The sequence below is a fragment of the Thamnophis elegans genome, chromosome 1 (assembly GCF_009769535.1).
Source record: "Thamnophis elegans isolate rThaEle1 chromosome 1, rThaEle1.pri, whole genome shotgun sequence".
Taxonomy (NCBI): Eukaryota; Metazoa; Chordata; class Lepidosauria; order Squamata; family Colubridae; genus Thamnophis; species Thamnophis elegans.
The window spans coordinates 183207363-183235316 of NC_045541.1; the positions used below are offsets into that span (position 1 = coordinate 183207363).

At 44.1% G+C, this 27954-nt stretch overlaps 1 protein-coding gene across 1 annotated transcript; it reads left to right on the forward strand.

Moving 5' to 3' along the window:
- Positions 1–5820: 5820 nt before the first annotated feature.
- Positions 5821–27891, forward strand: LOC116506844 (vomeronasal type-2 receptor 26-like). Its single transcript, XM_032214780.1, has 9 exons — positions 5821–6047; positions 6189–6434; positions 7185–7476; positions 7963–8679; positions 11401–11478; positions 14368–14431; positions 23081–23950; positions 26296–26419; positions 27732–27891. The coding sequence occupies exons 1-9, from the start codon at positions 5821–5823 to the stop codon at positions 27889–27891; spliced, it is 2778 nt and encodes a 925-aa protein (XP_032070671.1).
- The last annotated feature ends 63 nt before the right edge of the window (positions 27892–27954 follow it).

A 27954-nucleotide genomic window follows, 5' to 3' on the forward strand; every position in this document is an offset into this window, starting at 1 on the left:
TTTACAGTATCCTTGCCCTGGAGTGGTGTTGGAATGGATATTTTACAGTATTCTTCCCCTGGAGTTGGGTGGAAATGGAGATTTGACATTATCTTTGCCCTGGAGTGGGATGGAAATGGAGATTTTGCAGTATCCTTCTCCTGCCACACCCACCAAGCCATGTCCACCAAGCCACAACCACAGAACTGCTAGTAAAAAAATTTAATCCCACCATTAGTTCGCTCAATTTCTCTGCCAAATACAACTGTTTTGGTATTTGATATATTAATTTGCAAATATATTCAACAAGTATGCATTTCAAATCTAGGAAACATTTATTTTGACTTCTGAGAAAACATTTATTCTCATCCATGCTTCTTTCCTTTCTTCCATTCATCTCTTCGCCCTTCCTTCTCCATCAATAAACCATAAAAAGTAGTAACAATTAGCAGGGACAGAAAAATATTGTTAATATCTAGTTTTAATATCTACTATTGCTATTATCTTATATTTTCATAAAGTGTTTTTCAATTAATAGAGAGAAAAACAATGTGGATTATTAAAATTCTATAATTTATTTTAAAAGAACTAGTAATCAGTTGAATGAAAAAAATAATAAGAAATTCAGCAAACTTTCAGTGATCTATGGAAACAAACGTGCTTAAAAATAACGATAGTAAATCCACTCCAACATATTTTCTTTAACACTTTTGATTCAAATAAATCCATCATTTTGGAAAGGAATGTTTACATATTTAACATCCAGATTTATTTCCAAGATGATCAACTCAAGGGGATCGACTCAGAAGAGAACTGGCATAAATGAAAAATAAAAGGTGAGGGATTGTTTAAGATTAACAGGTACTTTGTAATGGTTTGCATCATCTGATTATTTCATGGAAAAGCCCTTTCCTCATTTCATTTTTTAAAGAAAGCTGATAAAATAAAAAAGTCCAAAAATCAAATAAAAGTTCTCAGAAAGTACATTAGTCAGAGATTCTTGGGTCTCATTATGTTTTCTCTACAATTTAGATCGGGTCTCAGTAGAATAATATAACATTTGGGGAAAAAGATGCAAGCCAAGAGACCAGCCCCAGATGCCAAGATGGAGAAGATCTCCACGGCCACCATGGACTTCCCTTTGGTGCTCAGATAAGTGGGGATGAAGGTGATCCAAACACTGCAGAAGACCAGCATGCTGAAAGTAATGAACTTGGCTTCGTTAAAGCTGTCAGGCAATTTCCTAGCCAGAAAGGCAACAGTGAAACACACAAGGGCCAGAAAAGCCAGGTAAGCCAGGACAGTGTAAAACATTAAAGCTGAGCCTTCATTACATTCCAAGATGGCCTCTCCAGTCAAGGAGTGGAAATCAAAATTGGGAAATGGGGGAGTGGTTATCAGCCAGGTGGCACAAAGAATTGCCTGGATCAGGGGACAGCCTAATACAATAGAGTTGGTCAGTGGTTTTCCTAAGAATTTCCTTGCCCTGTTTCCTGGCTTGGTGGCCATGAAGGCCAGAACCACCATGACAGTTTTTGCCAAGACAGAGGAAACCGCAAGGGAAAACAGAATGGCAAAAGCTGTTTGTCGGAAGAGACAGGTGAGCATCCGAGGTTGCCCAATGAAAAGGAAGGAGCAGAGGAAGCAGAGCAGGAGAGAGACTAGGAGGATGTAGGTGAGATCTCGGTTGTTGGCCTTGACAATTGGTGTTTCATGATGTTTACGGAAAACCACCAGGACTGCAGATGTGGTCACAGAGAGAAAAAGAGCAAGAGAAACTAAGATGTATCCCAGAGTCTCTTGATAGGAGAGGAAGTGGAGCATCTTGGCAATGCAGTGGTCCTTGTCCTTGTTGGGATACTGGTCTTCTGGACAGGGGTCACAGTGAGCTGCATCTGAAATCAAGAGTCATTTTGTATTTTATGATGGATCAAAAAGGGTTAATCGTTCTTTACTGATGACCCTGATGACAGGTTAGCTAGAGGCAATGATGGTTTCACCTCTTTGGCTCAAATTCTCTGCTTTGTGTTTTGCAATTACACTTTCAGGATTTTGTTGCAGAGGAGAATACACAGATATAGCTGGATATAACTTCTCATTCCACAACAGGTCTATCAATTATCTGGGACTGAAAAATCATACTCTAGATAAGAAATATTGAACCTCACACTCCTTCATGAAAAGATTTGTAGTGGGATTTCCCAATGGGTTGTAAGAGAAGGAGTAGAAAGTCAAGGAGGTAACACATGAAGAGCACTAAGGACTCCTCAACACATGAATTGTGTCCCAAACCACCTTGCGTTAAATTGCTGAGCAGCAGGACAGGTTGTCTCCTCAGGACAACCTCAGGACAACCCTGACACAGGTGGCCTGGGGTGGGAGATGGGCAGGACAGTTTAGATCCATGAAATCAGAATTTCTGCTGAAAAAACATGACTATGTTGAAGAATGTCAATTTGCGAAAAATAGCAACAAAATTGATATTTGCTTCTACTGAGTGGTTTCCTGGATCACAGAAGATCTACATTAAAAGTTTATTCTACCTGTCTGATTAGAAATGGTCCCTTCTGGACAAGGGTCGCATCGATAGCAGCAGACCTGCTCTCCCTCTGGAACACTCCTCTTCTCTCCTGCATGGCACCTCTTCATGGCACACCGGCCAAAAGGCACTTTCTAAAAGAGAATAAAGAGGTGCTTGAGATGGCAAAAGCAACAAACATGCTTCACTGATACATTTGTACATTTCTGTTTCCATTATCAAAATGTCTTCAAAAGAAATGGTTAACTGGGCTCTAGCAGAAACTTGGAAGAGGCAGAGGGAGATTAAGGGCCATTCCATTCCAGACCACCAATGTATACTGGAGATTGTAACTGGGGCTTGACATGCAATAGAAGGGTCATGAATTGAGCTATAGCTTTTCTGAAGGAAACACTGAATGGGAATGGTCCATGGAAACCACTATTGGCTGCTCCATCTGCATCCTGGGTATCAAGTAGAATTTCTTCCTAATCTCATCCCTTTTGGATCTGTCACAAATCAGACCTCAAATATGTTACATGCAAAGTAGTTTTGTCATCAAATGGTTGCCAAAGTTTTGATTCAGTAACCTGTTCTCCAGTAAGGGAGATGTTTTGAATCCCCAGAAAAGAATGACTCTTTTGCTGCATTTATTTTAACTTCCAGCTCACCCTTTTTGTCCAGACAATTGCATCAGAGTTAATGTTGAAATCCTGGCCTGGGGGAGCCTCAGGTTCTATATGTCCAACTTTTCTGTGGACAAAAGATAGATTGTGGAGAAGAACCCAGTTGAGAAGATCATAACGAGCAGATCCCAGTCCACTTTCTGAGAAGGAGATTTCATCACCAGCACTGTTGTTGAAGTGGACCTTCCTCAAATAGGGAAGAAGCTGAATGAAAAGAAATTGGAATAACTGGTTTCTATCATTGTGTGATGGCCCTCATATTAGGGGATTCATATCTATCTGAGAATCTAGAAGAGTTTCCTTGTTGAAGATCTGAGCAATCTAGAATAACACCAAGTTTTTACCTACTTCCCCTACAAAAGTTTCTCTTTTGAATTGGCCATTTGTATTACAGCTACTTCAGCTGCAGTTTTATCAGAATGGTGTCTACATGCAAATATGTCAAATTCAAAATTCTTTGTATGATCTTGCTTCTGTGATACTAGGCTCTTTTTAAATGTTGACTTTGGCCCAAAGTCTTGAAAATGAGTAATGCATTTTAGGAACGATTACTTCATTTTTACCACATCAGTGTAGAATCCCAGTGACTTTCTCTAGCTGAAAATCAAGGAAAGCAGAATGTGGGAACAAGATATGACCAAGTGGGGCCATGTGAAGGAATTTCCTGCCCCAGTTTGTTATTCTACTGTCCAGAAGTGGCCCAAGGTTTAGCATTTGATGCCGAATTGTGTGTTTGCTTATTCCCTTCTTGCCATTTTCTTCCATTAATGGATCAATTGTTTCCTTGACTTTTTTCTTATTTTTAAATGTTGAAATAAGTTTTTTTTTTTTTTTTTACTTTTGTAAAAGTTTTGTAAAAGGAAAAGTTCCTTTTAATATGCCAATTAGCAAACATTCCTTTTTTATTTCTGTTTTGCTTCTACTCCCTTCACTCCATTAAGGATTTGTTTTCTACACAGTGCCTGCCCTGATTTGTGGCTTCACTGAAATAAAAACATCTGATGAATTTCAGACTAGGTTGAGTCCAGTTCTGTGTGGTAAATTTGACAAAGGTTGCTTGGACACAACAAGCTGTTCAGTACAACACGTTGCAAACTAAAGACACGAGGAGGGTCACACAGCATGCTAAGCCATAGAAACACAAACCAAGGTTAAAATCAACTGAGTTTAGTATCTTTTAAAAAAGTAATACAAGATTGGAAAATGAGGAGAGATCTGCACCACAGAATCACCAAAAGACAGGCATGATAGATAACAACAACAACAACAACAACATCATCATCATCATCATCATCATCATCATCATCATCATCAAGGGTACATCCAGAAGGAAACTGAGGTGGTTTTGCAAATATGCCCACTAGGACTGTTGAAGCATCTGGCAAAATTGCTATCTTGCTCTTCATTCTCTCTTGCTCTGGGATGGTGCTTCCTTCCTGGGATGACCACTTTATGAAACTCAGACAACCTCTGAAGACCTTTGAAGAACTTTTAGGAAGGTCTTTCCTACATGAACCTCATGGGCAACTGGCTTGGTTTATTTCTCTTCTCCCCTCCACCTCTTTTACAAAATCCTCATCCTTCGGGATTGGGCAGCATATAAATTTTATAAATAAATATTGTGGTTAATTCACTTTGTTGTTTTCTGCTTAAATACTATTTCAGTCTGGTTTGATGCAGTGATATGATGCCATGCATATATTTAATGAAAGAAATACGCATTGTGAGTTTCCTATTTGATGATGATGATGATGATGATGATGATGATGATGATGATGATGATAATGATGATGATGATTGCAGAAATTACCTTTCCTGACTGAACATTGGATCACTCTTGATAATCTTCCATTTATTACTTCCTATCCTGCTCTCAGTTACTTTGGAATATAAACTGACCCCCTCATTTGTGTTTTTGTTAATAATTACTGTTTTAATCTGGTTTGATGCAGATTTGATGCAGTGATATGATGCCATGGAATTGCTTAATTCAAGAAATAGACATGAGGATCTTCCTCTCTAAGCATCTGTGTCCTGTATTAAAACCTTTATCCAGTCCAAGGAATGGACTGGATCCAAGGAAGTTACAGAACCTACCTGCCATGACTGGACATTTGAGATCTTCTTTCCAAGTCTGGATCCATACATTGCATGTAATGTGTGTGCCACAGCATAAATGGCATTGTAGATGTTGTAACTTTCCCCTGTCATGCTTGTTTCAAACACGTAAGATGGCAGATTCCGTAAATCCTCCTTGAATCTTCAAGAAAAGAATTTAAGACCTGGCAATTTGGGAACAGCACCCCAAAAGACCAAAAGCGACACCCGGATGACAATTGCTACCCTTAGGCTACAGAAACAGAAATTTGAAAGTCTCGCCAAAAATGCAGTTACTATCCTGAAATTCTTCCTCAAATTCCATTTCTGCCTGGTGTAAATATTCCCAAGTAGCACTCAAATTATCTGACAAGACTAGGGAACAAGCCAAAATCCATCTTGTATGCAGGGTTCACTTTCATGTAGGTCAACTACACAGTTTCCCCATGACTCCATCTGCTCTGTGAATTACACAAAGAGACACAAACATGCTTTCCATTCTGCTGCATGAAGAGAAGCTGTTGCTAAGGAGACAGGACAATGGCTTTTCTCTACAATTATCAGAAGAACAGTCATTCTCCATGTATCCCCTGTGGATTTCTAGACACAAAGATCTTCCAGGATAAAACTTGCTTTAAAAAATATCTCTCAGTTCACCAGCTGGGGGGCAGAACATGTCACCTTAGCCTGTCTTGCAAAGAGCTCACTCTGGGGTTGGAAGAGACTCACATGCTGTTGTTTCCTCTATGCTCACAGCCCAAAAACAGGTAAGAGGAAGTAGAGTTGGTATAAATTTGTCCTGGTACCATCCAGGTGGGAAAGGTTGTGTCTGATCTGCTAACATTCCAGTGATATTTCAGAAGCAACTTTCAAATCAGTTTCTGCATAAACCTTAATTTCTATTCTAGGAGGGAAGTTGATAAGAATGACCGAGCAAGAGTCATGCTAATGCTGGTGCTGATGTTTTTCTGGCTCCTGGCTCCAACTACAGCAAAGAGGGTGCAAACCATATGTATGTTCAGGGATTATATTGAGTCGGATGGAAGATACTATAGTCCTGGTGATCTCATTATAGGTGGGAATTTGCCCTTGGGAAGCATTGTAAAGTCTCATGTCTTTAACTTTAATACATGGAATCTTCATTTACTTAGAGGGTAAGTTTCAGAGGAGGGCAGACATGGAGTTAACTGTTCTCTTTGCTTTAAATTTGGGGACTTTTTTTCAGGAATATTCTTCTAGTATTTTTACTGTCTGGGTCTAGTGCACATTTCGTGCTTTTCTCAATAAATTAGCAAGCTCTTAAAATAGGGTGGAATTCTCAATCTCTTCATCAGGAAAATGATAAACAACAAAAATGTAGAGAGAACCTGTGCTGGCCTAGTGAAGAAGTCAAATTATAATATTACTCTGAACAGTAAGTTCTGGAAAAAAGTTCAAATAGAAGCTCAACACTCTTCAAGTGTTCAGGAGTTACAGAAATCTCCCTCAGTGTTGGAATCCACCTGCTCATGTATAATGTCCTTCAGTAAATCTATGAGGTGACCCCCACTGTAGTCCTGTGCTCATCAATCTTTACCCCACCTGAAGAAGCTGCTCCAAGAGAGATCTTAAATAATTATGGTGAAAGGGGAGCAATTGGAAAGGATTACAGCCACTGCAGCAAAGTGAATATGGCAGGGATGATAGAGAGTATAAAACAGTTCCATATTGATGGAAAGGCTTATTTCCTTTCTCACAAACACATCCAAGTTTACCCAAGGGAAATCCTTTGAAAAAACACAAATCCAATGAAGTTTGGGAGTTTCTGCCCCCAAAAAAGTCCACTCCCCCCCCAAACAGTGAAGCAAATTCTGCAGACATGCACAAGATTTCCTGTAATGCTTTCTAATGTTTTTTCGCTACAGAATGAGCACCAGTTACTATCAGCAGTTCCTTGCATTGATGTTTGCTGTCTCTGAGGTCAATAAGGATTTTTTTCTACTGCACAACCTCACCCTTGGCTTCCACATCTATGGACATTACCAGAGGGACATATTTATTTCCTTAAACAGCCTCTCTATGCTCTCCTCACGAGGCCAAGTGGTTCCAGGTTACAAATGTGACCTACAAGACACTCTGCTGTCCATCATTGGTGATCTCACTGCCAGGTCCTCAAAGCAGATGGCCTCCCTCTTCAGCATCTTTAAGGTCCCACAGGTAAGAGAGCTTTCTTGGATACAGTATGGAATAGACAAAGATCAAAAGGACACACAGAAGCCAGAAGATGAAACTAAAAGTATGGTAGCTTTTTTGGGAGGGGGAAATATAATGAGCTTGTGACTCTTGGATTATTCTTTATTAAAGGGTAGCATCATTTTAGTGCCAATGAGTCTCTGTATCAGGTTGTTGGTTTCTTCTCTTGTCTTCTGATGTATCACAACCAATAAAAATGGCTAAGAAGGGAAGAAGATTAGGTTTGCAAGTCAAAGTGAGTCAGCCAGCCATCAACCACACAATGGTCACTACTAAAGTCAGCATACAACTTTTACTTTATCTTTGAAAAAAGACTCTCTTTTTCTCCAGCTCGGTGTTGGCTTTGAGGTCTCTCAGGAAGAGAGAAGAGTTTATCCTTCCTTCTTCCGGATTAATCCCAAGGAATCTCCTCAGTATGTGGGTTTAGTCCAGCTGCTCCTGTATTTCCAGTGGAACTGGGTTGGGCTTTTGGCCCCTGAAGATGACAGGGGAGAAAGTTTCATCTCAACTGTGACTCCAATGCTCCAGGAGAAGGAGATCTGCCTGGCCTTCACTCTAATGCTGAAATTGGACGATTTTCTAATCAATCGGAGAAAAATTATTCTCAATTTCCTCACCTTGTCTAAAACAGAAGTGTTTATTCTATTTGCAGAGCCAGTTTCTGTTATCACTGTAGTAGCAATGGTACTTATTTTTGAAAAACTCAAAAAAGTATCATTTAGGAAAGTTTGTATCTTTACTTCCCATTGGAAACTTGGCATGAAAGAAACTGAAGAAACATCGCAATATGTAAAGCATTATCATGGGGTCTTGCATTTTAGGGACCACTCCAGGGATGTCTCTGAATTCAGCCACTTTCTCCTGACTTTAGACCCCTTGAACCCCCAAGGACATGTCTTTCTCCCTCGATGGTGGGGAAAAGTCTTTGACTGCAAGATCCATGAACCAGGAAAGATCCCTCCAAAGGGGGAAAAACAATGTACAGGAAAAGAGAATCTGCAGAATGTGCCCAATTACACGTTTGAAAAAAAAATGACAGGTGACAGTTACAATGTCTACAATGCTGTTTATGCTCTGGCACATGCTTTACATGCAATGCATGGATTCAGAGCTCGACTGGCCATGATGAGGCTTGGAAAGAGGACCTCAAATATCCAGTCATGGCAGGTAAGTTGGCAGATAAGCCTTTGACTCATTCCACAGAAACTTAGATCAGAAGATCTCCATATGAACTTCTTCTGTTTCTGATTAAATGACTGCAAACTGCCATACCAACTTATCTAAGACCCTGTCCTTTTTTTAGTTTATCATTTGTTTTGCTACTCAGCTTTCTGTGTGAAAACAGTTTCTGATTAACAATGGATGGAAACTAATGAAAGAGAGAAGCAACCTAGAACTAAGGAGAAATTTCTTAAGGAATGGTTTACATTTAGAAGTCGTGGGTGCTGCATTGCTGGAGTCATTTAAGAAGAGACAGGATAGCCACCTGTCTAAAACTGTAGAACCTCTGTTGCTTGAGCAGGGGGTTGGACGAGAAGACCTCCAACGTCCCTTCCAATACTGTGATTCTGTTTCTATGACAACCAGAATGCAAAGCAAGATTCAAAGTGGTCCTAATGGGTTCCTAGTCTGAGATTCATCAGAATTTTTTGCATCAAAGGTTAAAATGTTGGGTCTCTCTGAATTTTAGAATTTAGAATTTTATTAGAATTTGTAGGCCGCCCTTTTCCCTGAGGGGACTCAGGGCGGCTCACACAAAAACTGGGAAGGGGGGGAATACAGACAGTAGGACAACATGTAATAAAATAGCAAACAACATACATTCATCATTCGGGAGGGGCAACTATCCTATCCCCAGGCCTGACGGGCGAGCCAGTTCTTCAAGGCTATGCGGAAGGCCTGGACGGTGGAGAGGGTGCGAATCTCCACGGGGAGCTCGTTCCAAAGGGTCGGGGCTACTGCTGAGAAGGCCCTCCTCCTTGTAGTTGCCAGCCGACACTGGCTGGCCGATGGAATGCGGAGGAGGCCTAATCTATGGGATCTTATCGGTCGCAGGGATGTAATTGGCAGAAGGCGGTCTCTCAAGTATCCAGATCCACTGCCATGTAGGGCTTTATGGGTGATTAATAGCACCTTGAAGCGCATCCGGAGATCAACAGGTAGCCAGCGCAGCTCGCGGAGGATAGGTGTAATGCGGGTGAATCGGGGTGCACCCGCAATCACTCGCGCGGCTGCATTCTGCACTAGCTGAAGTCGCCGGATGCTCTTCAAGGGCAGCCCCATGTAGAGCACATTGCAGTATTCCAGCCTAGAGGTCACAAGGGCCCGAGTGACTGTTGTGAGAGCCTCCCGATTCAGGTAGGGTCGCAACTGGCGCACCAGGCGAACCTGGGCGAACGCCCCCCTGGTCACAGCCGTTAAGTGGTGGTCAAATGACAGCTGTGGATCCAGGAGGACTCCCAAGTTGCGAACCCTCTCTGAGGGGTATAAAATTTGACCCCCCAGCCTGAGTGGTGGAACAGTAGCCAAATCTTTGGGAGGGAAACACAACAGCCACTCGGTCTTTTCTGGGTTGAGCACAAGCTTGTTAACCCTCATCCAGTCCATGACGGCCTCAAGGCCCCGGCACATCACGTCCACCGCTTCATTGAGTTGGCACGGGGCGGACAGATACAATTGAGTATCGTCCGCATATTGATGGTATCTAATCCCGTGCCTGCGGATGATCTCTCCCAGCGGTTTCATGTAGATGTTGAATAGTAGGGGGGATAAGACCGAGCCCTGAGGCACCCCATAATTTAGGGGCCTAGGGGACGATCTCTGCCCCCCCACTAACACCGACTGCGACCTGTCCGAGAGGTAGGAGGAGAACCACCGTAGCACGGTGCCTCCCACTCCCACCTCCCGCAGTCGTCGCAGAAGGATACCATGGTCGATGGTATCGAAAGCCGCTGAGAGGTCAAGGAGGACCAGGATGGAGGAACGTCCTTCATCTCTGGCTCTCCAGAGATCATCCATCAATGCGACCAAAGCGGTTTCTGTGCTGTAACCGGGCCTGAAGCCTGACTGGAAGGGGTCTAGGTAGTTTGCTTCCTCCAAGGACCGTTGGAGCTGGAAGGCCACCACCTTCTCAACAACCTTCCCCAGAAATGGAAGGTTGGAGACTGGACGATAGCTATTAAGAACAGCTGGATCCAAGGATGGTTTCTTCAGGAGGGGTCTCACCACCGCCGCTTTCAGTGTGGCGGGGAAGTTGAATAATGAAGTGACCAACCAGGTCAGATGCTTCCTCCCACATGGCCCAGTGGATCAAACCTGATTCTTGCATTCTTCTGCCTTTGACAATGAACCAGAGAAAACCAGTGGAATTTTCCTTGGTTCTGATAGAAATGATTTATTCACTTCAAACATTCATTTATCAGTTAACAAAACCATGCCAATTTGAAAGTTCATGTAGCAAAGTATCACAAGAGGAAATTTCTAAAATTAAATTTAGATTGTGGAAGTAAAATTCTTGTGTTTTGGTGAAATTGGAGATGGAAATCACGTCTAGTGATAAAGGGGAAACTTTTAGTTTTAGAGTTAAATACACCCGATTCCTCAGATCGCCACCAAGAGATGGAACTAGATTCTCAAATAAAAACCCATCTTCTCAAGATGGACATTATGTGATGATGGAAGCCACAATGTCTCATTTGGAGTTCTAGCAAAAAATACCCCAATTTCTGAAGGTCTCCTTTCTTTCAGATTCTTCCCTATTTGAGGAATGTGCAGTTCAACAACAGTGCTGGAGATGAAGTCTCCTTCTCAGAAGATGGACTGGGATCTGCTCGTTATGATCTTCTCAATTGGCTTTTCCTTCCAAATCGATCTTTTATCCCCATGAAGGTTGGGCAAGTAAATCCTGAGGCTTCCCAAGGCCAGGATTTCACCATTAACTCTGATGGAATCGTATGGGCCACAAAGGTGAGCTGCAAGGAAATGTTGTAAGTTCAGGGAAAGATTCATTCTCTTCCTGAGATGCAGAACATCTTCCTAACTTGAAAAATAACCTACTAACTCAGAAATTATGGCATTCATTTGGTGAAAAATCTGCTTTGCCTGTAACACTTTTGAGACAATGGTGGGATTCAATGTTTTAATGACTGGTTCTGTGGGTGTGGTTTGGGGCATATCTATGTGGTCAAATGACTGGGTTGGTGTGGCTAGGTGATCATGTTACTGGGTGGGTGTGGCATGTGAAATGAGTGGCATAGTTGTTAAGAATGCTGTGATGATCATAAATGTGAGAACAAGTCATAAGTCACTTTTTCCCATCACTTTGAATAGCCCTTATGTGTAGGGCGATGAAGTAGGGTTGTATCCAGCTTGGATTTCCAAGACAACAGCCAAACTTAATTTGGGAAGAGAAAAAATATCTGAATTTCAGCTATTTTTAAATAATACAGGCAGCTTTTCTTTCCTGGACCAATCTCCACCAGTCAAGTGGACTCTGTCCGAAGGGGGGGGGGTGTCATGGGGGTGGGAGAGGCCCAGCTGTCCTGGCACCAGGTCAGCCTGTATAGGCTCCATTTTCCTCCCCTTTCCTTATTTTAAGAGATGAACAAAGGGACCTTGTAGGTCATCTAGTCCAACCCCTGCCCCGCCCAAGCAGGAGACCCTACACCATTTCTGACCAATGGCAGTCCAGTCTCTTCTTGAAAGCCTCCAGTGAAGAAGCTCCCACAACGTCTGAAGGAAACTTCTGTTCCATGGGTGCATTGCTCTCCCTGTCAGAGCAGGGGTGGGAGGGGGGGTTACACAGTCCCTGGACAGAGCAATTTACTAAAAATTAAGGAAGCGGACGGTGAAGGCTGGCAAGTGAAGAAAGCGGGCGAGGAGGAGCAGAGATCAGTCATATTACTGATTATTACTTTGAAGAGTGTCTGACACTATAGTTAGTTAATATTTGAAAAATGTTACTGAAGAGGAACAAGTTTCTCCAGACAAGACTGAGACTCAGCTGAAAGTGGATTTGAAAGTGACAGTCTATATAAAAGATTTTACACTGTATATATAAAAGAATGGTGGATATTTTCATAAATACAATTATTTAATTGAAAATAAACACTTAAAATGGAAATATAATTAACAAACCAAGGGAGTTTGTTATTTTGTGCCAAAATAACACAAAAATCTTTCCTAGCCAAGATTACTTCACATTAGACCAGGTCAGGGGTTGGCAACCTTAAACACTCAAAGTACCACAAAGGTCTTAACCGGAAACACATACACACACACGTTCATTTCTGGAGCTGACCAGACGTCTGGTTCCCCCACCATAGAGTCTCCTCCTAGTGTGGCATCCTTTTTCCTCTGCCAACCGGACGTCTGGTTCCTCCATCATAGAGTCTCCTCCTAGGGCAGCATCCTTTTTCCTGTACCTGTCCTAACTGAATATCCTATCAATTGTAGAGTCGACTGGCGACAGGGAGCTACAGCAGAGGGATGGGAGAGCCACGTGAATTAGAAATAGCCTTCCCTAATGGGTGTGGTTAATGCCAGATTGGCAACTGTTTGGGACTTTTATGCTGGATTTGAAATTAGACCCCCAATATCAGAGGCTTTAGAAGGCACCATCACTGCCTTTAGATTGTATTTCTGGATGCCAGAGAAACAAACAACTGCTTTTAAGAAGGGGAACTTGTTGAAAAGCAAAGAGATGAGTACATGGTCGTTCAAAGGCCATTAGACACAAAAACAGCTGGGAAAGATAAGATAAGCCAGAACAAAAGCTCAATGTAAACTGATGAAATCATTTATTGTACTTAGATAATTGTGCGAAGAATAAAACCTGTGCTCTATTGCCTCTTTGGGCATACCAGGGGTTGTGACTTTAAATATATACCTTTCACCCTGGCCTGGCTGATAAGGAGTCGAGCTCTGTAGCTCAGTGGTGAACACATCTGCCTAAGAGGCAATAGAGCACAGGTTCGATTCCCAGCAAGGGTATGGCTAGCTGATGAGAGCTAAATAGCTTGAAATAGATCTATACTAGTCTCCCTTTATTTATTTATCAGCACAAATATAACAAATGTAACAAAAAGGCAACAGTAAAAAAACATTGGGTTTCTGTCTGGATGGTCTCTTGTGACGAGCCGAAGGACAGAGAATGGAAGTAGTGATCTTCCTCCCATATTTGGGCATACCAGGGGTTGTGACTTTAAATATATACCTTTCACCCTGGCCTGGCTGATAAGGAGTCAAGCTCTGTAACTCAGTGGTTAACACATCTGCCAAAGAGGCAATAGAGCACAGGTTCGATTCCCAGCAAGGGTATGGGTAGCTGATGAGAGCTAAATAGCTTCAAATAGATCTATACTAGTCTCCCTTTATTTATTTATCAGCACAAATATAACAAATACACACACACACACACACATACAAACATTCATATATACACACACACAGCTAAGGCTTGAGAACGACTTCTGTTTGAAATGCAGAATGCAAGTACAGCAAGCAACAGTGATTTCCATGGACCATCATGACTCAGTTCTTTCTTTTAGAAATACTGTGGTTCAGTCACAAGCCTTCCTCTGCAGGATGAAACCCCATTTCCAATCTCCAGCATCTATGGATGTCTCAGGAATGCCAGTGGCCTGAATCCCTCAGGAGGTCTTCCATATTTCTGATAGACGGTGGCAATGTATCTCTTTAGAAGAGAATCTGAACATAGAAGTAGAAATGGGGAAAAGAATGGATGCAGCAGGTTCATTCCTTAAGTAATTTAAAATACTTATCTTTCAGACCATTCCCTTTGCCAGGTGTGGCAGGAAGAGGTGCCAGGCAGGAGAGAGGAGAAGAGTTCCAGAGGGAAATCCGGTTTGCTGCTACCAGTGTGATGCTTGTCCAGAAGGGACCATTTCTAATCAGACAGGTAGAGCAGACATCAAATTTAAATATTCCAGGATCAAGAATCAGCCATTCATTAAATCAATATATTTTTGTTATTGTGTCATATTTTTTAATTGACATGTACTCATACGTTTCAAAAGAACTTTTCAATTTAAAGATGTAAACTGCCCTGGGCAGAGAGGTCCCCTTTCCTAACTCACAGCAAGGATAGTTTGAGGGCACAATTTATGAGTCCCCAACTTCCATTTCTGCTTCTACTTTCATCTCCAATTGGGAAACCAGCTTCCAGCCTTTTCCTGAGGAAGTAGGGCAGGTGGTCCAAGTTTTTATTTGATCATTTAAGGTGTGCTTCTTCCAGCAGTTCAACCTCTGAAGAAATAGACCTGCCAGAGAAAGAGTAGATCCACCTATTTATGTTTCTGATGGAGACGGAGGGAGCAAAAAATGTCTGAATGACCAGATTTGAGATACAAAGCAGAGAAGTTAAGGCAGGGATAATGTACTCAAAAACAAAACAGGAACATTCAACATCCAATAATCTATCAATCTTCTGTGGGTCCCATTATAAAATAGGAGAAAAAACAGGCAGCAACATCAAACTGAAAGCCACATTATTCATGGAAGTGCACATCGAATGGTTAGCTAGAACTGAACAAATCCTCATCACTGGCTAATCAGGATTATCCTAAATGAATGAGGATTTTTTTTTTCTTGTTGATGTCCCATAAATAGCACAGGGGATTATTTCATTGCTCCCTTTGCAGGTTGTTAGGTAGGGTGGACGGATGAGGCAAACTCAGGGTCAGTAACAAACAGCTCTTTATTCAGCTCTTTATTCAGTGACTGCTATCTACAATCCAGTAAAGGTCTTGTCCAGCAGCAGCCCTTTTATAGGGCTCTGGCAGGGCCTTTGGCCAATCAGATTCAAATGTGTTCCCACTGGTAGCAGGCGGACCTTGCTGGAAACTATATACATTCACAGATTGAATGTGTTAGTATGAAAGACCCACTTTTAGTATTATTATTGCTGTATTTTTTTGTGTTTTAATTATATTGTGGGGACTGTTTGTGTGAGTGTTTGAGTATGCCTGATTCGGAGGACCTGGCGGGGCAAGCGGGGGCCATTGGGGTGGTCGGGGGAATTATACCCACGGGGGAGAGTCGGAGCATTGCGGTCATAACAGGGAGGGGCAGATACGGCGGGGACTTTAGGGCTGGCCATTACCGGGGAAGGAGGGTTCGCTATATTGCAGAGATCCCTCCTTCCGGCCCTATGAGTCCCACTCCAAGGTCAGATGGCGTGAGCAATCAGGACCCTGGTCTCAGGCTGCTGTCGCTAAATGCCAGGTCTGTCATTCATAAGGCTCCCCTCGTCCGGGACTTGATTGTAGACGAGGGGGCAGACCTGGCATGTATTACTGAGACATGGCTGGGCACAGAGGGAGGAGTCCCCCTCGTAGAGCTGTGCCCAGACGGGTTTCAGGTGCTTCATCAGCCGAGAGCCCAGGGAAGGGGTGGCGGTGTGGCTATTGTAGTCCGGGAGTCTTTAGCTCCTCGTAGGATCCCTGCTCCGGAGCTTGCCGGGTGTGAGTCCCTACTAGTGAAGTTGGACCTCAAGGGTCAAGCGGGTTTGCTGCTAACGTACCTGCCTCCCAACTGCGTTGCAGCAGCCCTCCCTGCGCTCCTCGAGTCAGTAGCCGAGCTAGCAATTGAGTTCCCTAGACTAATGGTTCTGGGGGACTTCAATCTGCCTTCGCTCGGTGAACACTCTGACGGAGCGCAGGAGTTCATGGCTTCCATGACAGCCATGGGCCTGACCCAGGTAATTCGAGGCCCTACCCACTCAGCGGGGCACACACTCGACCTCGTATTCCTCTCGGAGCAGTGGAGTTATGATCTTGGTCTGAGGGGAAATGAGATCATTCCCCTGTCGTGGTCAGACCACTACCTACTGAGGCTAGACTTCCGGAGGCCAAACCCCCACCGTAGGGAGGAGGAACCGACCAGGTGGTTCCGCCCCAGGCGACTGATGGACCCTGCTAGGTTCCAGACGGAGCTTGGGGTCATTCCAGATGCTCTCGCCCACAGTTCGGCGGAGACTCTTGCTGCGGCCTGGCACTCGGCAGCATCAGAGTCTCTGGACCGAATTGCGCCACTACGGCCCCTCCGGGTCAGCGGCTCGCGGAGACCGCCTTGGTTCACCGAGGAGCTCCGTGAGATAAAGCGCCGGAGGAGACGCCTAGAGCACCGGTGGAGGTCCGACAGGTCCGTATCGAACCGAGCACTGTTGACAGCTTGCACCAAGGAGTACATTTGGGCATTGAGAACCGCCAAAAGATCACACATTGCCTCCTTGGTAGCGTCCGCCGAGTCCCGCCCAGCCGCCCTGTTTAGGATAACCCGCTCCCTCCTAAATAGGAGGGAGACGGGGAACCCCCTGCAGGGTAAGGCTGAGGAGTATGGTCAGTTCTTGGCGGACAAAGTTGCTCGGTTTCGATCGGAACTGGACTCCACCCTCGCAGATCCAGTCGAGACACAGGGGAACGACTTGGTAGACCATCTCTGGGTTGAGTTTCAGGATGTTGCCTCCGGGGATGTGGACAAGGCTATGCGAGCTGTGAGTTCCTCCACCTGTATACTGGACCCGTGTCCCTCTTGGCTGACTGCCAACAGCAGAGAGGTGACACGAGGCTGGATCCAGGCGGTTGTTACCGCCTCTCTTCGGGAGGGACACCTCCCCACCGCGCTTAAGGCGGCGGTGGTGAGGCCCCTCCTGAAGAAACCGTCCTTGGATCCAGCAGTTCTTAACAACTATCGTCCAGTCTCCAACCTCCCCTTTGTGGGGAAGGTTGTCGAGAAGGTGGTGGCCTTACAGCTTCAGCGTACCTTGGAGGAAGCTAACTATCTTGACCCCTTCCAGTCTGGCTTCAGGCCCGGTTACAGCACTGAAACCGCTTTGGTCGCATTGACCGATGATCTCTGGAGAGCCAGAGATGGAGGCTATGCGTCCATCCTGGTTCTCCTTGACCTCTCAGCGGCTTTCGATACCATCGACCATGGTATCCTTCTGCGACGACTGCGGGAGGTGGGGGTGGGCGGCACTGTTTTACAGTGGTTCTCATCCTACCTCTCGGACAGGTCGCAGTTGGTGTTGGTGGGGAGGGAGAGATCGTCCCCGAGGCCCCTAACCTGTGGGGTGCCGCAGGGCTCGGTTCTGTCCCCCCTGCTATTTAACATTTACATGAAACCGCTGGGCGAGATCATTCGGAGGCACGGGATTAAGTACCATCAATACGCGGACGATACACAGTTGTATCTGTCCGCCCCGTGCCAACTCAATGAAGCGGTGGACGTGATGAACCGGGGCCTTGAGGCTGTTAAAGACTGGATGAGAGCTAACAAACTGGTGCTCAACCCGGAAAAGACCGAGTGGCTGTTGTGTTTTCCTCCCAAAAATTCGGCTAACGTTCCATCAATCAGGCTGGGGGGGCAAAATTTATACCCCTCAGACAGGGTCCGCAACTTGGGAGTCCTCCTGGATCCACAGCTGAGTTTTGACCACCATCTGTCAGCTGTGACCAGGGGGGCATTTACCCAGGTTCGCCTGGTGCGCCAGTTGCGGCCCTACCTGAACCGGGAGGCTCTCACAACAGTCACTCGAGCCCTTGTGATCTCTAGGCTGGAATACTGCAATGTGCTCTACATGGGGCTGCCCTTGAAGAGCATCCGACGACTTCAGCTAGTCCAGAACGCGGCCGCGCGAGTGATCATGGGCGCACCACGGTTCGCCCATATAACACCGATCCTCCGTGAGCTGCGCTGGCTACCTGTTGATCGTCGGGTGCACTTCAAGGTCCTACTTACCACCTATAAAGCGCTCCATGGTAGTGGATCTGGCTATCTGAGAGACCGCCTTCTGCCAATTACCTCCCTGCGTCCCATCAGATCGCACAGGGTAGGCCTCCTCCGAATTCCATCCGCCAGTCAGTGCCGACTGGCGACTACGCGGAGGAGAGCCTTCTCAGTTGCAGCTCCGACGCTATGGAACACCCTCCCCGTGGAGATCCGTACCCTCACCACAGTCCAGGCCTTCCGCACAGCCCTCAAGATCTGGCTATCCCGTCAGGCCTGGGGATAGGATTTATTCTCACCCTGCCCGAATGTTGAGTGAATGTTGTGTTTTTATGGTCAATTTTTTTTTTTTTTTTTTTTTTTTACTCACGTTTCTTTTCTTACTTAAGTCTTGTCTTGCACTCCCTTCCCCTATTGTTGTAAGCCGCCCTGAGTCCCCTCAGGGAAAAGGGCGGCATATAAATGTTCAATAAAACATAAAACATAAAACATAAACAGTATGTAACACCCCTCCCCTCTTAGTTGGGTTCATCCAGCTTGTGATGTAGTCGCACAGGTAGGCGGTTTTTTTGGTGGCTTGCCCAGACCTGCGCAGTTCAGTTGGCACTGGATCTTCAGTCAGGTTGGACAGACCTGTTGCTTTGCCTGGTGGAAGCTCCTGGAACTTTTCACAGGCCACGGCTGGAGTTCCTAGAGCCGGCTCGCTCAGAACTTGTTGCGACCCTGCAACCTCAACAAATAAGACCACCGGTACCTTCGGGTTTGAGATGTCTGTGTAAGGAGTGAATTCATGCTCCATTTGGGCAGGGCTTTGGCTAACTCGTGCAGGAGTTACTTCTGACTTCCTGAGATTGGATTCGGAGAGGCAGCTACGGAGTTGGTCAATGTGCCGCCTCCACATTGGTACTCCCAGTGGTAGCACTGGGTGTGATATGCTGAATAAGGAGGAATTGATCCACCTGTGTTTCCCAATCTCCTGGCCCCATCCTGGATAGGGCTTCTTTAGCTGCTTGCACCATTCTCTCCACCTGTCCATTACTGGCTGGACGGAATGGAGCAACCAGGGCATGCCTGATTCCCTGCACTGCTAAGAAGGTCTCAAATTGGGGCCCATTGTCAGAGACCAAGACATCAGGTAGGCCATGGTAGAAAAGTCTCCGTAGTGCCTTGATGACCACTTCTGCCATGGTAGTGACCATGAGGACTATCTCTAACCATTTCGAGTATGCGTCCACAACTACCATGAATACTTGGCCGTGAACTGGGCCAGCAAAGTCAATGTGCACCCTAGACCAAGGTGCTTGAGGTTGCTCCCACTTCTTATCGGTCGCCTCTGGGGGAGCTGGTCTGGACTCCTGGCATGGTGTGCAGGTAGCCACCCATTCCTCAATCTCCTTATCTATTTTAGGCCACCACAAGTAACTCCTGGCCAAAGATTTCATCTGAACAATTCCCAGATGCCCTACATGCAAAGCCTCTAATACTGCAACTCACAGTTTAGATGGAACAATGACCCGGTCCCCCCACAGTAAACAACCATTAATTACAGACAGTTCATCCTTTTTTACAAAAAACATTTTAAACTCTGGCCCAACTGGCCCCTTGGGCCACCCCCTCCACACCCAGTTCAAAACCTTTTTCAGAGTCTGGTCTTTAGCTGAGTGGCAGGCAACTTTACTGGAGGAAACAGGCCCAGCCTCAAGGCAGTCTATGAGTAGGACTGGTGTCTCTGGTGTGGGGTTTGCAAGTAGTTCTGGTAGAGGGCACTGGCTGAGGGCATCAGCATTCTCCAATGTAGTGCCCAGCCGATGAATGAGGCAGTAGCTGTAGGCTGCAAGGAAAATAGTCCAACGGGTCATCCACGGTGACAGTGAAGCAGGTGTAGGTTGGTCCCCAGACAGTAATCCCAGAAGTGTTTTATGGTCCGTGATGATCTGAAAATCATGGCCATAAAGGTACTCCTGGAACCATTTGACGGCAGGTACCACAGCCAGAGCCTCCAGGTCCAGTTGGCTGTAGTTCCTCTCGGCAACTGAAAGAGTCCTTGAGTAGTAGGCAATGGGTGCCTTGGTTCCATTGGGCATGCGGTGGCTGAGGACGGCCCCAATGCCAAAAGGTGAAGTGTCACAAGTCAGCACCAGTGGCAGAGTCTGGTTGTACTGGACCAGGAATGTGTCTGCTGACAATAGTTTTTTCACTGCAGCAAATGTGGCAGCCTTGACTTTGCCCCAAGTCCATGTTACATTTTTGCTGAGGAGCTGATGCAAAGGTTCTGTTTAAGAAAGACGGTGTAAAAGTTAAGGTGTCCAAGGAACTCCTGGAGTTCAATCTGGTTTCGAGGTGTCCTGGATAGCTTAATTTTTTTGTTTGTGGGGTGAATCCCTGAGCCGTCGATGAGATACCCTAGGAATTCAATCCATAGCACATTGATTTGGCATTTCTATTTTTTAAGGCGGAGACCCTTTTCACTAATTCTGGTCAAAACAGCCCTAAGTTGTTTAAAAAGTTGTTCTTTTTTTGCAGCTGATACCAAAATATTATCAAAATAGGGGATGACCCCATGTATCCCCTGCAAAAGTTGTTCCATGACCCTTCGGAAAAGTCCAGGGGCAATACTAACTCCAAATTGCAGCCGGGTGCATTTAAAGGCACCCCTGTGCATCACAATGGTTTGGGCCTCTGCTGTGGTGCCATCTATAGGCAACTTATGGTATGCCTGTGCCATGTCCAATTTAGCAAAAAATTTTCCAGAACCTAGCGAATATAGTAAGTGCTGTACAATGGGTACAGGGTAAGCACTTTGTTGTAAAGCTTTATTTATTGTACATTTGTAATCTGTGCAGATGCAGACCGACCCATCCAGCTTGATCGGGGTCACTATAGGGGCCTCCCAGCGTGCATGTTCTACTGGCTCTAGGATTCCTGGCCAATGAGCTTGTCCAATTCCAGATCAATTTTGGGTCGGAGAGTGAAAGGCATTCTCCTGGGGTTCAGCCTATTCAGGGCTATGTTCAGGTCCAAATTAAAAGTTATAGGGGTCCCCACCTACTTACCAAGACAGGTGCCAAAGATGTCCTTGAACTCCTTAAGTAGTTCTTTGGTGCTGTTGTCTCAAATGTGTTGATTCCGGTCACCTCAAGGCCCAGGGGTTTGAATCAGTCGAGCCCTAGGAGGCTCTGCAGGGCACTGCTGACTACTGTCACAGGAAGCAGTCCGTTGAAAGACTTGTATTGCACTCAGAAAGTGCCTTGTCCAAGAACCAGGACTCAGTTCCCCTGGTAGTTGCTCAGGCGTATGACTGGAACCCGCAGCTTGTGCCTCTTTAAGTTGGGGACAATCTTCTTAAGTGTAACCCAGGACATAATTGTCAGTGATGACCCCGTGTCAATCTCCATGCAACATGGGGATCCCTCAAGGAGGACTGTGATTCTCAGCTTTTTGGGTCACGTTATGCAGGTCTGGCTGATGGTTGTCTGGAACGTTGCTCCAGTAGCTCCCTCTGGCTGCCTTGGTCATGGTTGCCATGTCCTTCATTACGGTGGTTTCGGGTATGCCGGTTGGTTTCTTGGCTGTCTGGTTGCTATGGGGAATCCGTTCCTGTAGATCCTGGCAATGTGCCTCTTTCGTTTGCAACACTGGCAGATGGCGTCCTGGAAATGGCAAGTTGATCTCAGGTGGTTTCCTCCGCAGCCTGCGCAGGGCAGGAATTGCGATTCAAATTTCTGCACCGATTCCTTTCGGTCAGTGTGCATATGGTAGATGTCATCATTGCTGTCTGACACTTCTGGCTCCGTGGTCTCATGATCCATGCCTGTGATTTTGTGTGCGCTCTCTGGTCTGCTTTGTCTCTGCAGCATTTCTGTTGACTTGGTTGAGGACTCGGTAGCCCTGGCTTCGTCTAGGGTGATCTGGAGAGTAAGGTTGGTTTTGGCGAGCAGCCTCCTCTGTAAGTTAATGTCCCAAACACCACATATAATGCGGTCTAGGAGGAGCTCATCCAGGTCTCTGAATTTGCAGTATGCGGCAGCCTTTCGAAGTGCGGCAACATATTGGTTGATTGTTTTGCCTTCCTTCCGATTCCAGAGGTTGAATTCATGCCTCCGCACATATTTAGATGGTCTGGGAGCATAGTGTGTTCACAGCATCTGTTGTAGCACCAACCAAGTGACTGAATGGAGTGGTGTTGGTCCTTCGCCATCTTGAAGACCTCTGGTTTGCAGTAGCTTAGGAACATTGCCTTCTTCCGGCCTTCGGACAGGCCCAAGAGGTAATTAGCTTCGAGGAAACAGTTGAACCTCATCATGTAGGAATCCCAGTGCTCGGAGGCTGGGTCATACAGAGCTGGTGAGGTTTGCCTAGTCATCTTGTCTTGAGTGAAGCTGATTCAAATTTGCCGCTTTAAGATGGCTGCTTGCTGCCATGCTTCGCTCCGGGCTGGATTACTTGCTGGATTGTTTTTGCTCTTTCGGTGCCTAGTTGCCTTCTGATCCCATCCTCATCACCAGTGTTAGATAGGGTGAACAGATGAGGCACACTCAGGGTCAGTAACAAACAGCTCTTTATTCAGTGACTGCTATCTACAATCCAGTGAAGGTCTTGTCCGGCAGCAATCCTTTTATAGGGCTCTGGCAGGGCCTTTGGCCAATCAGATTCAAATGTGTTCCCACTGGTAGCAGCGGACCTTGGTGAAAACTATATACATTCACAGTATGTAACACAGGTCAACAACAGAAAGGCACCACTCATGTGATTTATGCGGGAGGAATAATGTGTATGATAGTTGCTGAAGTAATCCTTAGACAAAGACTTTTGATTCCAGATGCAGCTCACTGTGAACCCTGCACAGAAGACCAATTTCCCAACAAGGACAAGGACCAATGCATTGCCAAGAAGATCCACTTCCTTTCTTATCAAGATACCTTGGGATGCATTTTAGTTTTTCTTGCCCTTTTTCTCTCTGGGATCACTTCTGCAGTCCTGGTGATTTTCTATAAGCATCATGACACACCAATTGTGAAGGCCAACAACCGAGATCTCACTTACATCCTCCTGGTCTCCCTCTTGCTCTGCTTCCTTTGCTCCTTCCTCTTCATTGGTCAGCCAGGGAAGATCACCTGTCTCTTACAACAATCTGCCTTTGCCATTCTCTTTTCCCTTGCAGTTTCTTCTGTTTTGGCAAAGACTGTCATGGTGGTTCTGGCCTTCATGGCCACCAAGCCAGGGAACAAGGCAAGGAAACTCTTAGGAAAACCACTGACCAACTCCATTGTCATAGCCTGTCCTCTGGTCCAAGCCCTTCTTTGTGCCACATGGCTGGGAACCTCTCCCCCATTTCTTAACTTGGACTTCCACTCCTTGTTTGGAGAGACCATCTTGGAATGTAAGCAAGGCTCAGCTGTAATGTTTTATGGTGTCCTCTCTTACCTAGGACTTTTGGCCCTTGTCAGTTTCACAGTGGCCTTTCTAGCCAGGAAATTGCCTGACAGCTTTAATGAAGCCAAGTTCATTACTTTTAGCATGCTGGTCTTTTGCAGTGTTTGGATCTCCTTCCTCCCCACCTACCTGAGCACCAAAGGGAAGTCCATGGTAGCTGTGGAGATCTTCTCCATCCTGGCCTCCACGGCTGCTCTCTTGGCTTGTATCTTTTCCCCCAAATGCTACATTATTCTGCTGAGGCCTGATCTGAATTGTAGAGAAAATATAGTAAGAAACAAAAATTTCTAACTAATGCAAAGAGTTTCCTCATTTATATTTGTCTTTGTGGCATATTTAGAATGTGATAAGATTTCTAATAAATGATGATGTGAAAGAGGAATTTGTCCATAAAAGAATTTCTTATCAAGTTCTGCAACTACTTACAATATTCCTGTGGTCAGGTCTTTGTTTTTCATGTTTTCAAAGCGCCTTAATGAGGTCCAATGCCCTGTATGGATGGAAAACCTGTTATTAAAGATATGTTTATTATTTCCGATATTTCCAAGTTTATATGGTAAAGGGAAAAAACCCAAAATTAGATTCAAACTACTGCAAGATGCTAAGGAAAAATGGGGTTGAGATTGTATTTTGAGGCATGTTGTCTGGCTTGGTAAAATGAGTGGGTGAACCTCCAGGATAAGAGGCTGAATTAGAGGGTCACAGATTAAGGTTTGGATGGCAGGGTTATTTATGACATGATAAATAAACATTGTATGATTCAATGGGCAAGGAATTTTTTGGTTCAAAAGTTTTATTTCTTTTAAAACAAACATTTCATCATTCCTAAATCAGTAAGACATCAAAGTACAATTTTTTGTGTGTCAAAATAATTCTAGTTTACCACCAAATTCTTGTCTAGCCTAATGTATACCCCTCCCTCCCTCTACCCTCCCAGAACCCGTACACGGTATGGATTTTTAACAAACACAGTCTAAAATCTATTGAAAAAAAAAAAGAAATAAAGAAATTAATGACATTCTACATTGACCTTAGCTTCTTCTTGCTGAACTAACTTTAAACAATTTTAATCATTTCTGATCTTAAGCATAGGCTAACTGGAATTTCTTGATCCCATATTTATTTTGTATATAGTCAATCCATTTTTTCCAGTCTCGTTTATATCTCTCATTTGAGTGATCTTTAATATATGCCGATATTTTAGCCATCTCGGCTAAGTTTGTAACTTTTAGTGTCCATTCTTGAGTTGTAGGCAAGTCTTCCTTCTTCCAGTATTGCACCACCAACAGTCTTGCTGCCGTTATTAGATGCAGAATCAAGTTAGTCTCTACCACTGTAAAGTCAGTACATATACCTAGTAAGAATAACTGAGGAGTAAACTTTATCCTTCTTTTAAAGATATTTTGCATAATCCACCATATTTTTATCCAGAATGCCTTAACCTTTTGGCAGGTCCACCATATATGATAATATGTAGCATTGAGAGAACCACACCTCCAACATTTAGGCTGTACATTTGGATATATAGAAGCCAGCTTTTTAGGATCTAAATGCCATCTATAGAACATCTTATAAAAATTTTCTCTCAGATTTTGAGCTTGTGGGGCAAGGAATTTTTGACATCATGTGATGCTTGAACAATGGGAAAATATGTGGATGAATGGTTTAAAATTTCCACTAAACTAAAAGTCATACAGAATGTATGAAGGTATTTCAAATGAATGTTGGGAGTGTAAAAGAAAGAAGGAAATTTTTACCATTTTGGTGGACGTGTGATAAAGCATTTTGGAGTAAGATTCATATTATAATACAGAATATTCTTCAAATTAAAATAAAAATGAAACCAGAAACTTTTCTTTTGGGTTTAATGGAAAAAGACTTGGGGAAAATGTTTGATCTTATATATATTGACAGCAGCAAGACAATTATAAGCACAATAATGGAAGGAGACATAGATTCCCACTATGGATGAATGGCTACAGAAGCTTATGGAGATGGCAGAAGTGGCAAAATTGACAATTTTGGTTAAAGGAAAGAATATAAGTACTTTTGTTTCCACATGGAGACCACTTCTGAACTTTCTGTTTGAGGTGGGAAAAAAATAAAACTTTGATTTTGGGTTTAACCAATTTCATTGATATGATTTTAAAGAAATGGCTAGTTTATAATATTAGGGAAAAACAAAAAGTTGTGGTTTGATGTTAATGCTTTATTTTTACTTCAACAGAGGGAGTCGGAAGTCAATGTTTCTTCTTTTCTTTTCCTCAATTTCTCCTCACTTTTGTCTCTTCTCTTCCCCCTCCTCTGTGTCTTCCTATTTACTTTTGTATTTTGTATTTTATCTTATAAACTAATAAAACATTTTAATAAAAATGTTAAACTGAAAAAAAGATGCATGTTTATTGTTTCATTGGTAAATTTAATTTTGTTCCTTAGTTTATTTATTTTATTTTTAAGGTAGTGCTTTAAAAGATTGGGTTCAACATCAGTGTTTTTATACATATATGGCTCTTTTTTTAGATGTTTAAGATTTTATAGAACTTCTTTAAAGCTATTCAATTGTTGTTGAAATAGCAGAGTTTAAATCCCCCTCACATCCAGATCTGCAGTATGGCTTCATCAAGGTTGGGCAGAATTTCCCTGAGAGGAATGGAGTAAAGACTGTCATCCTTGTATGCAGTAGGTTCATCATCTCTTGTGACAATTCATCTCCTGGACCTCCATGGTAAACCATGTTGTTCTATGAGATCTGTGTGCACAGAACAGAAATCCTTCTATCCATGCCCAACATCACAATCACATTTCTTTAGTGAGAACAAGATTCCACTAATGTCAAGGTATGACAAGGAATGACAGTCATCAAAGTCAGGAGGCAGCTACAAATCACAGAGTCCTGTGACATGTAGTTATTTAATCCTTGGTAGGTTGATGATAACATCTCCATTTTCATCAGATATGTGTGTGAATTGGCTCATAGAATAGAAAACTTGAATTCTTTCATTTTCAATCAACTTTATCAAAATTTCAATGGCAACGTAACTGACATGCTTTTTCTTCATTAAGAGAATATTTCTCTGTTGAAGATAGTGACAATAGAAGAGTGGCAATATAATAGATAGCTTGTTAATTGTGAATATCTATGCTTACATCATCTATTCCTTATGCATTTATCATTTTCTCCTCCCTTCTCAAATGTAGGAATATGGCTGCATCCTTTGGTCTTCAAGGGTTCCTCCCACTATTCTCTGGAGAAAATTTATTTTTGGCAACCTGTTAACAAGCAATACTGCTATGAGACTTTATTGCTTTTTGGTCCTGCGTTTGAAGCCTGAGAATTAAGCAGTTGTGATAGCTACATAAACATTACAGATAGTCCTTATTTAGCAACAATGATGAAATAGTAACTTTGCAACCCATCACTTTGGTGAGAATGGGACAAATGGCTGCAGTCGCCTTGTTCCAGCCAACTCACCCCAGCCTCACCTTTTCAGCTAACGCACCATGGCCACATCTCCCAATCAGTCCCTCCCTGGTATCCTCTCCCTATCATTCCACCCAACTGATTCTCCTCAGCACCCCTCCCCAGACACTCTCCCCCATTGCCTCATCCCAAGAGATTCCCTGCAGTACAAATAGCTGCAGCAGATTTGCCATGCGGGACAATTAGCTGTACATGTCTCAATGGTTCCCAGACCAAACCCATTCCCAGAAGGTCCTTCCCACTGCACCGATCTCCTCCTCTAAGATGGTGCTGACTAACCAAGATGGGTATAGATCAGTGGTGGGATTCAAATAATTTAACAACCGGTTCTCTGCCCTAATTGATTTTTCCAACGACCAGTTCACCAAACTGCTCAGAACGTTAACAACCGGTTCTCCCGAAGTGGTATGAACTGGCTGAATCCGACCACAGGTATAGATCTAGTTCACAGGTGGTCACATTTACATCCCAAGGACTTTTTTGACTTCCTTGGGATCAACAGGACCAAACTGTTCATAGGTAACTGGGCAAGTCCTTTCCCCATCCATCTCCATAGGATCTACACCATGCCTGGTGTCCAACTGGGAACAGATCCAAGCAATTTTATCAACCAGATGCAGAGAGATCCAATTTTATCGACCCAATGCATGGATAATTCCTCTGTGAAGCCTGAAGGAAAACCTACATGTGGCCCTTACCCAGAAGGTTTTGGATAACCTTTAAAAAGCCCATAGGGTGTCACCCAGTGCTATAAGAAGGGTAATAGGAATGGAGAAATG

Bases quoted from the DNA above. Each gene is read 5' to 3' on its own strand.
- LOC116506844 (XM_032214780.1), top strand. From the start codon at position 5,821: ATGGCTTTTCTCTACAATTATCAGAAGAACAGTCATTCTCCATGTATC. The intron at 6,048-6,188 runs GTAAGAGGAAGT...TTTCTATTCTAG, and splicing joins TGCTCACAGCCCAAAAACAG to GAGGGAAGTTGATAAGAATG. The intron at 14,432-23,080 runs GTAGAGCAGACA...TTTTGATTCCAG, and splicing joins GACCATTTCTAATCAGACAG to ATGCAGCTCACTGTGAACCC.